We start from the raw sequence: 12500 nt of genomic DNA on the forward strand, positions 1-12500 counted from the left end.
AGAAGATGTGGTTAACAGAGTGCAAAAAACCTCTACCTCCATTAAAGCTGTGTGTGTTCATGTCCCTGCTCCTCTTTTTTTGATCTGCAATGCTTCTGAACCGCTGAGCCCAGATGATTGGAGCGTAACAATCACTGTCAGTCAGCTGCTCCTAATGCAGAGTAACAGGTAGCTCCTGAAAGCAGCTGAAAATAGATTCTTTATAGATATTTCAATACTTTTCTATTACTTTTTTAAACCTGTCACCTGAAATCTTCTGCTTCCAACAGTGTTTTCTTTTCTTTTTTTGTGTGTGTGCAGAGTACAGTCGATTCGAGGCCAAGATCCATGACCTGAGGGAACAGATGATGACCAGTAGTGTCAGCTCCAGCTCCACGTCGCTCCGCTCCACACAGAAACGCACGCTCTATGTCAGGTAACGCACGCACGCAGCGGACACCCAGAGGTGACTGATTGTCGAGTGTCCTTCAGCGTGACACAACTATTATAGGGTCTTATCTCAGCTGTCAGCTCTGCTTCGTGTGTGTGTGAGACGCTGAAAGAGAGGTTATCACATCGGGATCACAATTAGATTCTCCAACAAAAAAAAAAAAACTACCCAACACACAAACACATCCATCGCTGTCAACTATCTTGATTACTCTGTGTGTGTGTGTGTGTGTGTGTGTGTGTGTGTGTGTGTGTGTGTGTGTGTGTGTGTGTGTGTGTGTGTGTGTGTGTGTGTGTGTGTGTGTGTGTGTGTGTGTGTGTGTGTGTGTGTGTGTGTGTGTGTGTGTCCTTGCCTGTCCTGGCTGATTAGTCAGCCCAAACTTTCTGTGTTTTCCTCTGTAGAGCCCACAAGCAGTGTCAGGCCTAAAACAACCTGCACTTTCAAGATCATCTCCTCACATGAATCCAAGCATTTAAAGCATTGATTAAACACGAGGTCGCTCGGGTGCAAAGAAGTCACTTGGGAGGTGAATGGGAGATCAATAAAAGGAAAACAAAGACAGGAAAGCCGCTCTAATCTAAAAGGCTTCAAGGAGAAAAAAAGTTGATCTTTTAGTTAACGTGTCAAAGAGTAAACAACAGCAAAAGTTAGCTTCAGTTATTTAAATTACGGTAAAAAAAAAATATAATAATAATAGATTTGTGCTTTACGACATTGTATCACGGCCATGGTAAATTAAAAATGATAAATTAATATAAATGTGTATATTTCTATGTCTCATCCATCTTTGTCATAATGGAGAAGTCCTGGTGGATATTTAATTTTCCGATTGTATTTATAGTAACTGTGTAAAGGCTCTGAAAGTAAAGGAGCTCGGAAACTGTCTTTTTAAAAGTAATGCACATTAAAGTTGCAAAGATATGACCAGATTTAGGGACAGAAAGAAAAATACTAACAATACAAGCTCAGAGAAAACTACAGCTGACAAGGTCTGTGCATGAAAAACAATGTCTGACCTGAGCTGAGTGCAAGTGGCCTTGAAGGAACAGGAAGCAGCAGCAGCAGCAGCAAGGCGGTCAGAGTAACCTTGAACTATACGGACACACACACACACACTGATACACTGACTCACACTCAGAGCAGGAGTCACACTTATACCGCATGCTAGAGACTCTCACTCAGCACACTGGGATCAGTAGTCCAACATTTCGTGCCCAAAGGTGGATTCCTAGCGTGCTGTTTTACAAAAAATGCCACTAAATCTGTATGAACTTGTTTCATTTGATTCCATCTCTGACAGAGCATGTAATGTTTGTACCAGTGGACTCACAGTACTTTGGGAAACCGCGAATGACCTCTTTGGCTTACACAAAATCAAAACAAACGATCCTGTTTGTAAAATGTGCGTTTAGTAAGAACAAATGAGGAAACATGACATTACAGCTGGCTGCCATCATCCTGATTAAAGAGTGTAAGAACTGACCCCTTAGGCATAAATTACATTTTGAAATTGTATTTTGTTTTGGGGATAAAATGGGGAGAAGAGGCTTCTTTACACCTAATTTAATTAAATCAGAGAAATCCATCCCATGTTAGAGGATGTGTTCACACGTAGTGTTTGAGTAACATGGTGCAACAGTAATGAACTTAAAGATGCCATTTTTATACCAATAAAATAAACTTAATAATATGATTTTTTTTAAAACAAATATAGCATCTAGTTAGAAAGTGACCTGAACTAAAGATCATCTGAAACACATGACTGACAAATAAAGTCATCATGTTCCATTTAAAATTAAAAAACAAACTTTTGTACAAATGAAAGTGATCTCAGAACACAAATAACAGCAGCTTATACAAACTACATGTAAGGCAGCTCTTTATTTGATTCCTCACTTGATCTGAAGCTCAACACTCTCATGGAAATGTATCACTCATCATTTGGCATTTGATGAAATAAGACAGCAGGGTGGAGTGAGGGAATTCAGCTAACAGTATCCCTCCAAAGACGTTACAACAAGAAATCAAGTCTACATGATGACGGCTCTGTGATCTGTGCTAAATGCTGATACCATCATGCTAATATGCTCATGGGGCCAATGCTAACACGCTTCTATTAAGCAGTTAAAAGTTCACCATCTTGGTTCAGCATGTTAGCACGTTAATGTAGCTTAAAACACAAACTACAGTCGACGTAGAGTCACACTGTATTAGTTTTGCAGGTATTTGGTCATATTCTGAGAAATACCAGCAGCCATTAATGAATATTTCATACAGCAGACTGTCCTGTACATGACTGTATAAGTGTAGATTTAATAAAGAAATATGCACGGATCAGATAATTACCATGACAACCTGCCATGACAACTTAATCACTTTACATTCTGAATATTAACGAGAAGGCTTCTCCATGTCTCTTTAAAATCAGGCCACAATCTTTTCAAGGTTATATATAGGATAATGCAGTCCCCCCCCCCCCCCCCCCCCCCCCCCCCCCCCCGAACAGGCCAGATGATAAATCACTGTCATACAGGGAAGGTACAGTATCTGGGTACCGCCCCTAATTGACCAATCAGCGTCAAATATTAAAAATGCAGGGCTCATACTGGCAGCTGATTGGTCTAGATGAGGCTGCTGGTGCATGACGAATTGAGGGTGTCTGGTGCTCTCTGTGACTATGCATGTCCATACAGATAGAGAAGACACAGGCTAACCTTTTCGCAGAGGAAATGTCACTGACGCAAGGCGACAGACAAATATACCTCTGTCTTTTGTGAGAAAGGTGTGTGTGTGTGTAATCTATACTGATAGATTATTGCAGAGATCCACTGTGGTAGATTAATCCTGGTATTTCTGGAGCACATTTACATGTTCACTAGTATTCTGCTTATAGTCGTTTTTGGAATATCCCAGTCATGTTCATGGTTTCAGAAATCTAGATATCTACATGAAGAACTTTTATAGAAACCAGAATCCACTCTGAAGCATGTAAACATCGAAGTGTCTGATCTCTGTTGTTGGACAACATGATGACTGAGAGAAGTTAAAGGCACAACAAAACACAGAGTATGAGAAACCTGTCATGATGATTTATATCATAAAATATATAAACAGGTTTCTCATGTTCCTTGCAAAAAACTCAATATCTCACTATAATAAAGAATATGTAAACACACTCGTAGTCTACAAGGGTTCGATCTGGAGATTTATAACAAAACATCGATGCACTGATTGGGCTGTGAGGACTGCATGAATACCTCGACTCGTGTCTCCCCGGGCAACGTAAACTGATACAAATCTCTCTGGTGCAGATATTCACTTTCAAAGCATTTCATAAAAGTAAGCAAAAAAGCTCGGGGACATTTGCTCCTTGCAACTCAATATCAGGGTTTAAAGGGAGCTGATTGAATGTGTTCGAACTTTTAAATAAATAATAATCACGTCTACAGTGTAAAAATGTAAAGAAAAGAACAGAAGAAAGCATTATCAGAGTCATATTGACCTCTGAAATAACCTGCATGTATGCAGTCATCCTATAGATTACAGGAAAAAGCCACACTGCAGTGCACTTTTCACAGCTGGCTGCTGGCTGTGCAAAAACAACATTAACATAGGATTTAATGTTTAAAATGTCCCCAGCACTCAGTGGAAAAGGCCGCTGTGTTTCTGTTACACTCTGCGGCGATTTGCATTTGTTCCTTCGCGCGAGTAATGAGATGTCACAGGTTTCCACGGAGGAATTAAAATAACTGTAAAATGAGAGCTGGATGCTGATTTAAAGTCACATCTAACATGTGTCTGGATAAGTCCAGAAACAATCCATCACTGTAATCTGCTTCCTTCAAATGTTTTCTATTAGATGTGTTTAACTCTTGAGATATTTTGCCTTTACATTTTACTTTATTGTATATTTCTTTCTACAAACATTGACACCTTGATGAACGACATGATAAAGGACAGAAAGGTTATGTACAGTCTCAGATCTGCCCACTGCTCTTTTCTGTTCATATGGACTTCCTGATGTGAATGCTACCCTCCACCTAATGTCAAGAGTATTCCTTCTAACCTTTTACTGTTAGTGCTTAGTGGAACATGTTTCCACAGGTTATCACACACACTGCGATATTGCAGGATTACACTGAGGTAATTACCGTTTTCCTTCATTCTCTTAATTGAATTTCAAGAAGTTGCCACACAGGAATATACTCACAGGAGTGTTACACTGAGAACAGGTGATTGATTTAGGGTCACATTTACATGTAGCCTTAATAATACAACACAGTGTTCATCAGTGTTACACGGTAGCTGTGAAGTTATTTGGGATGTGTGGATCTGCTTTAATGAGAGTGCTCTTGTTTATCGTTGACTCACTCTCTGACCCACTGATGTAAATATCACACAGCTATGATACGCCTGCTCGCTCTTGTCTTTACTATTTCAGAACATTTACGTCTCTCATGATAATAACGAGCAGCTATAAATATTTCACCGTGTTGTGCGTCTGCTGGCACATTAGGCCTCTGTACCACTGCATCATGAAGAAACCATATATCTACATGTACATATGTCATACAGTCCAATATTAAAAAACGACACCTCAGTTGTAGATTTTGAAGATAAGGTAACCGTGATTAACTTCCAAGCCACTTTCCTCAAATGATCCATGTAATTATTTTCAGGTCAACTAGAGAGCGAGACGTCTGTTCACTTCCAATTTACTAAAACTGTCACAGTTCAGCACACACAAAGAATAGTTTCCAGTAAGACATTTAGTTAGATTTGAATAGAGACTATTTTTTTAAGGAAATTATTTTCGTCTCTCAATTTTTTCCTCTTTTTCTGACTTCATCATCATCCGTCGTTTGAGTAAATAGACCAAAAGAAAATGTTCAAGTGGTGAGATTACAGGAAGAAGAGTTCTGCAGAGGGAGGAGGTGCCTGTGGATAGATAGGCCTAGAAAAAAAAACAACAGTAACACGATCAGCCAAGTATTGTTACCATGGTGAGAGATCCATTTGTTTTAATTATTTGAAATGATGCTGACAGAATTTGGCTAATCAATGGGGCAGATGTTAATCTTTTCTTCTAAATTATGAGTGAATGTGAAGATAACAGACTGAGGACTTGTCACTGGATTTGTTGTGATTGTTTCAGCTGTGATCAAAGGAAGTCTTTGTTTCGTTCAGTAAACCAGCTGCAAACACTTGTAGAAGAATGCATCAAACAGTCTATGACCTCAAGTTACAAAAGCTTTGTTATTTTGGTTTAAAAAGCAAATAAATCAGCTCTAAATCTATAGAATTAGAGCTATAAATTAAGTTTTAAATATAGCTTTGAATCAACGGCTGCACTGTTTTCATTTTGACTGTTTTGATATGTGAATAATGAAGCTGTGTTAAGGTTGCACAGTTTTAAAGAGGTTTATTTTGGGGCTTTTTTAGAGATAGGACAGTGGAAAGAGTCAGAAACAGGGGAGAGAGAGTGGAGAACGACACGAAACAAACAAAAAAGAGCCACTGATCGGACATGAACCCGGGCCGCACGCCCAGTGTTCCACAGCCACCATACATGGGGAGTGCACACTAACCTCTAGGCCACCGGAGCCCCGGTTTTAAAGAATGAAGAGGCCGCAGAAAATGACGACAAAGCTCCCCAAACAATCGCAAAATAGTTGTTTCATCTACAGTTTTTCTGATTATTATTTTTTTTGCTTGATCCTCAACAATCCTTATCCACAGTGTTTTCACATAAAACAAAAAACAGGTTTATTTTCCAAACATGATTTTTTTTGCCAAGTTATACAAGAGGACATAAACAAACAAAATAAATTATCTTTACTTCGATGCTTTTTTTACTTTTATTGCCTTTATTTAGAGAGAGGACAGTGGGTAGAGTCAGAAATCAGGGACAGAGAGAGAGTGGGGAATGACATGCGGGAAAGGAGTCACAAGTCGGATTCGAACCCTGGCCGCCCGCTTGGAGGACTATAGCTTCTGTACATTGGCCGTATTGACTAACCACGCTACAGGCGCCCCGTCAGAGGACATTTTTAACTGTAATCTGTTAACAAGAAGTACAGAGTTCTCCATGGAAACTTTCAAGACATCAGTCCAAGTTCTATCCGGTTATAAGAAAACTCCTCTGATGTATAAAAATACATTTTCACTAGAAGTGGTTTAAAAGGTCAGCTGTCACTTAATCTAAACATTTGAACTGTTGACCCTCTAACCATAATATAAGACTGGTTTGTTTATAGTCTATTCCGTTTTAGCAGGCATGCTGTATACATAAAGTCCTGAGTGGAAGTCTTTCTGTATCGTCTTTAAAGTAACATAAATAAATCATGAGCTGGTGTTTTTGTCAGACTCTCTGTGTCTACCTCTCCGTCTAATTTCTGCTTTTCTCTCCTGGTTCCTTCTCCGTCTATGTTCTGTTTTATTGATGAAGGCAGCAGGGACTTTAGGGGATGTCGGTTATTTCAGCTCTAGTTCCTTTGCACACGCACAGACACACACACACACACACACACACACACACAGACACACACACACACACACACACACACACACACACACACACACTCACACACAGACACACACTCACACACACACATATTGCTGGCCTACTTTCCTGGGTCTTTCTCCCTGCGGACAGGTCTGTGGTCACAGAGACAGATCACCGTTGGGACACAGTGAACATAAACAGCAGCGCACAATACGCACAAACAGACTGAAATGCATGCAGACAGATGTGTACGGTACACACACACACACACACACACACACACACACACACACACACACACACATAAACACACAAGGATACAGAGGCATGTACAAACAGACAAGGTCATGCATAAATAGTGTAGGAAAGCGTCCCTCAGCTGCTTTGGGTGTTATTTACAACAGATCTCTCTCTGTATTCTAAATGTCTCTCTGTTTCTTGTTTTATATTTGTTGAAGTTAAAGATGTCAAGTTCTTGTCAATAGTTGAAGGAGAAGTGAAAGCCATCCTGACAGTAGTGTAGTACATTTTTTGTGGTGGTTTCATGCATCAGAATGCATCAAATGTTTTCTTATTCACAATTCAATTTATTGCCAAGTAGGTTTTAATGTAACAGGAATTTGACTTGCTGTTGTGGAGAAAAAAGGTTAAAAGAAAAAAAAAAAAAAAAGCATGATAGAAGAGGATCAGCAAAAACAAGTTGAGCTAAAGTCAAGAATCATGAATAAAAGATGGAAACATAGACTACATAAAAGAGGTGGATGCTGCTGACCTGAAGTCACCCGTTGGTGTGATCACTACTGCTTTGAAGCCTCTAGTTTAGCATTTTGTCCGTGACTATATTTCATTAAGGACTTGGATATGCATCAGTAAACCTCTGTCCTTGTTGACTGGTTGTTGTAGTTTGACATTTTAATTACAAGAAGCCCCGCCCTCAAGCATATCCCACTTTATCTGTTTAGCTCTAAATGGGACCATAGCTTAGGGGAAAAAACATGCTCTTCATTTCAAACTGTTAATTGAAAGAATACGTTTGAAGAGGGAAAAGGGTCATTTCCTTCTAGACTTAATTATCATCATATTTCCCTCATTAGCCAGTGAAGTCGCCCCCTTCTGGCCGTGGAAAGAATGCAGGTTGACGTGTCTGTTTCTGCACCCGGACTGTTCAGTGAAGTGATTTAACATCATTTCTTTTCTTCTTTTTTTTTTTTTCCTGTCTGTTTGCAGAGCGTTATTCGACTACGATGGAAGCACTTCAGATCTGGGCGCGCCCAATCAGATCCTTCCATTTCATTTCGGGGATATCCTCCATGTGAGCAGTGCGGGCGAAGAGGAGTGGTGGCCCGCACGTCACCTCAGCCCCCCGCCTCCAAACTGCCCTGAAGTTGGAGTCATCCCCAGCCGCAGGAGGTCAGAGATTAGTATTTTATCACAGTATTTGATTATTGTAGTTTTTACTGAAGTAAAGGACGAAGAAGATCTCCTGAATGTTGAACTTTCTGCAGAGCAGTATCCCCTCCTCTCACCTCTCCCTTTTTCCTCCTTGTTCCTCAGAGGAGCAGGTGATAGACAAAGGTTGATTGGCTTCTGAGGTGGGAGGAGGAGACCATTTTTAGAACAAGACTTGTTACCATCCGTGACACTGACAGAGGTGATGGGGAGGGAGGGAGGGAGGGGTGTGGAAAGTGATAGAGTGGAGGGATGGAAAGAGAGGGATTGTTGAAATTAGAGTGAAACAGGGATTAGGGTTTTAGAAGGTGGGGTATAAATAGTCCGAGGTGTTAAAATGAAGGCTTGTGGAGAGAATCTGGGGTAATAGGCTGCTGCATTATGGGTAATATAAGGGCTGTGTTATAGTTGCAGAAGAAGTAAGGTTTTCTTTTTACAGGTTTTGAATTAGGAAGTGTTGAGGAAATTAAAAGTACAGTCACTAGAGGTGTAGGTGTTAAAGCAGAAGGCATTAAATGTTGAATATTTAATAGAGATGGTAAATAAAAACTGTATTAAGAGAACTCTGGTCAAACTAATGATTATCAGAGGCCAGTAGTCATTTTGGGTTTGAAGGTGAAGTTAATCAGGGAAAACATTATTCGAGCCCTGAACTCAACACATCCCCTGTCTGGTTCTCTTCCTCTTGTCTTGTCCTTTATGATTTGGTCGCCTTTTTCATCTCACCAGCTTGTCCTCGTGTCCTCTTCCTCTCCTCTCTCCAGTCTCTCCAACTTCTCTCTTCCTCTCCACTCACTCTCGCCTCCTTCCCTCCTCTCCCTCTCTTCCAATTGTTCTTTCCTCCACCTCCCGTTCTCCTGTCTTCTTCTCTTCTCCCATTATGATATCCTGTCTCCTCTTCTCCTGTTCCTGCTTTACCTCCTCTTTCTCCTCACCTCGCCTTCTCCTCTCTTCTCTTTCCCCTTCCTCATTCTGTTTCAAATATCCCATCCCATCTCTTCTCTTCATCCTATCTGCTAACATCACTTTCCTCACCCTTCCTCTCCTGAGGTTTCTGCTCTCCAAATCTTGCTGTCCCTTCCTTCTTCTCCACCTTTCTCTTTTTTTAACTGCTTCCCCATTCCTCCCCTCTTTCCTTCTTCTTTCCTTGTTAGTCCTCTCACTACCACCGCCACTGCCTCCCCTCCCTCTCTCCCCACCCTCCTCTCTACTCCTTCTCAAATAGAATATCATCCTTATCATGTCATTGGAAGAAAAGAGAAGGGAGGAGTAAGATGAGGTGGCTATAAGACTCGGTTTGGAGAGAAAATGGGAAATATAAGTATTTGCTAATACAGAAGTGCAAACATTCTTGTGAGAGAGCTTTGTTGTGCATTAAAGCCCTCCGGGGATTACAAGTGAAGAATAGCCTGCACTCTCACATCCTCCCTTCAGTCATTATGGTAATTCCTGCTGTGGACTCAGATGTTGCGGGTCCTTTCTCAGCCACAGTTGTTTGGCTGTCTGCAGATATCTGGAGACTAAAAGCTGCATAATGTACGACTTTGTATAAAAAACACATTTGGCTTGTCAAGCCTCAATTATAAAATGAGTCTTGAATTGACAAACAAGTCCCTTAGCTGAGACACTGGAGATTCTTCTTACTTTCATTGTATTGTTAAAATCAAGATCAGCAGCAGGGGGGAAAAAAAATCCAACAGAAAGTGCTGACACGTCTAAATTTAAACATAGCTGACAAAACTAGCAAGAGCAATCAGATCCTCTGTGGAGGAAAAGCAGCTAAGGAAGGTTTCTAACTCAGTGAAATGACCTGGAACTAAGTGGCATCCATAATAAGAGCTGGGAAATTCTGTAAAACAAACTGAAAGGTGCTTCTTTGCTTCCTATCTTATGTCCTTAGGAATAGGAAACACTCGACTATCCTTGACAAAATGACGAGATAATGCCATTCCACAATTGTTTGGCCGTAGCTGCTTAAACAATTTCATCATTTGAATAAAGAACTTGACATAATCATAACAGATTTTTAGGCACAATGCTAAATATACCAGTTATTATCATAAAATCATACCTACAGTATGTGGATACATTTAAGTGAGCAGGAGGGTGAGTGTGCTTATTTCCTTTCTCATACGCAAATATTTGGCAAAGTATCTAAGATGATAAATTCCCCAAATGACATCTCTGAAGATGTTTCCAAGATTCCCTTCTCTACACGATTCTGTATCTTTGCTTTCCTCCATGCTCAGTTGTTTGTGTTTGTCCTTTGTCAGTATTTCATTAAATTGCTGTTCTTTCTATCTCACAGGGCGGAGAAGAAGGAGAGGTCGAGGTTAAAGACGGTCAGAGTAACGAGGTCTCAGGACAGATCGGTGAGTAACAACCGTGTTCATTAACGTTTTAGAGTCGGGAACTATCAAAGACAGAAATAATTACACCTAAGAGTATTGTCAGTTTTAATTCGATCGCATTGATCGCAGACTGTTTTGTCCCTTTAGGCGCATCGTAGCTAAGCAACCACACAGACAGCAAAGTCTCCCTGTAGGCACAGTGATGGAAAATAACATTTCCATCTGTAACAAGTTCCTCTGTTTCATGGTTCTAATCTTAGGCCTATCACAAAGTTTGTTTTTATTTTTGTAAATAAAAGCAGGTTCGTATCCAAACAGGAAGTAAAATACTCTTAGCTCAAGACAGTACAGAAATTCAAAATATATGCATACCATTTTGTTTCAAATGCAAAATAATGGAATTTCAAACATATGATTAAAAATAAAATAGTATTGAATTTCAGCGTATAATCATGATTAATTAATAACAATAATAATAATAATAATAAATGTATTTATAAAGCGCTTTAAATCAAAGTGCTGTACAAAGCAATACAGTTAAAATACAGGAAAAACATGCAGAGAAATCATGACTCATACTCAACAGTAAACAGAATTAAATTGAATCTTTAGACAGCCCAAAGTATCAGCGCATCAACCATGCAGCACTTGACTCTTCACTTATAACATCTCATAACATTAAGCTGATGAAGAAGAGAAGTATACCGAGTTTTTTTTTTTCAACAATTCTCTCTCACCCGTGTGCATCAAACTTACTTAAAAAAAAATGTTTCCATGAAAAGTAAATGTTCCAAGTAAATGTTTGCAAAATAATGTAAGCAGTGAACCACTCCTAAAACAGCCATGGGGCACAAACTGTTGTCTTGTATTAGACATATTATATAGTCTGAAACCAAACTCTCAAGACTCCTCTAACATCATGAAACATGAATACAATATGAAACTCCTCATAATAGATGTGCAGCGTGTTTTGATTCTCTGATGAAAACTCAAACAGTTTGTAGAAATGTTGTTGAACCCAGTGTGGATCAACGGTTGACTTTGTGTTTTATGCAGAGGAAAGTGTTTATTTCCATCTGTGAACCTATTCATGCTGTATATGCTGCTACTAAAATCAGAAACAATGCATCAACGCAGAGATGTTAAAACCTTTCTAGAGGTAGAAGTAATACAATAGAACTAGTTTTACATTACGTGCATTGAACATTCACTAAACAGGTAATAAGGTGATATGTAAGCCACTGACACCAAACCAAGAGAAAACCAAACTATAAAGAAAAAACAAGAACAATCCCAGTAAAGTTACCTAAAGTAAATCAAAAGGATTATTAGCAATTATTTAAAGGTATCACATTTTGAGTTGAATCCTCTGGAAGCGACACCATATACAGCACGGTAGCCACATCAGCTTAAAAAAAAGCACGTATAGCAACATCATCTTCAGCATCAGCAGTCGATTTAGCTGCAGCTGTTTGAAGGATATCCAAAGACACAAAGAGAAAAGGGATAAATGGACAAACGTTACCGTGACACTGAGATGTTTTTCCTCCTCGTTAAATCAATCAGTCGATCACTGGGATCTTTCTTCAACTAGAAATAATCTGAACATTTAAAACATGATATACATTTGTTTATTTGAAAGTGGCCGAGCACTTTAATGAAGACAAGTATAGAAGACAACAAAAACACACATACAGGAAATTGCTCTTTACTTATTACTTAGTCTGAATAGCTCAAGCTTGGCAGAAGCAATATGCAGTTAAAC

At 39.5% G+C, this 12500-nt stretch overlaps 1 protein-coding gene across 10 annotated transcripts in view; it reads left to right on the top strand.

Annotated features, from left to right (window-relative positions):
• The window catches only part of LOC132970788 (discs large homolog 1-like protein), a 124365-nt gene that overhangs the window by 99353 nt on the left and 12512 nt on the right, over positions 1-12500 (top strand). For all 10 annotated transcript variants that reach the window (XM_061034526.1, XM_061034515.1, XM_061034516.1 and 7 more), the window contains 3 exons: positions 301-415; positions 8163-8345; positions 10693-10756. In XM_061034526.1, the coding sequence (XP_060890509.1) occupies positions 301-415; positions 8163-8345; positions 10693-10756 (362 nt within the window). The remainder of the gene's footprint in view (positions 1-300; positions 416-8162; positions 8346-10692; positions 10757-12500) is intronic.

Source organism: Labrus mixtus, chromosome 3, assembly GCF_963584025.1.
Source record: "Labrus mixtus chromosome 3, fLabMix1.1, whole genome shotgun sequence".
NCBI lineage: Eukaryota > Metazoa > Chordata > Actinopteri > Labriformes > Labridae > Labrus > Labrus mixtus.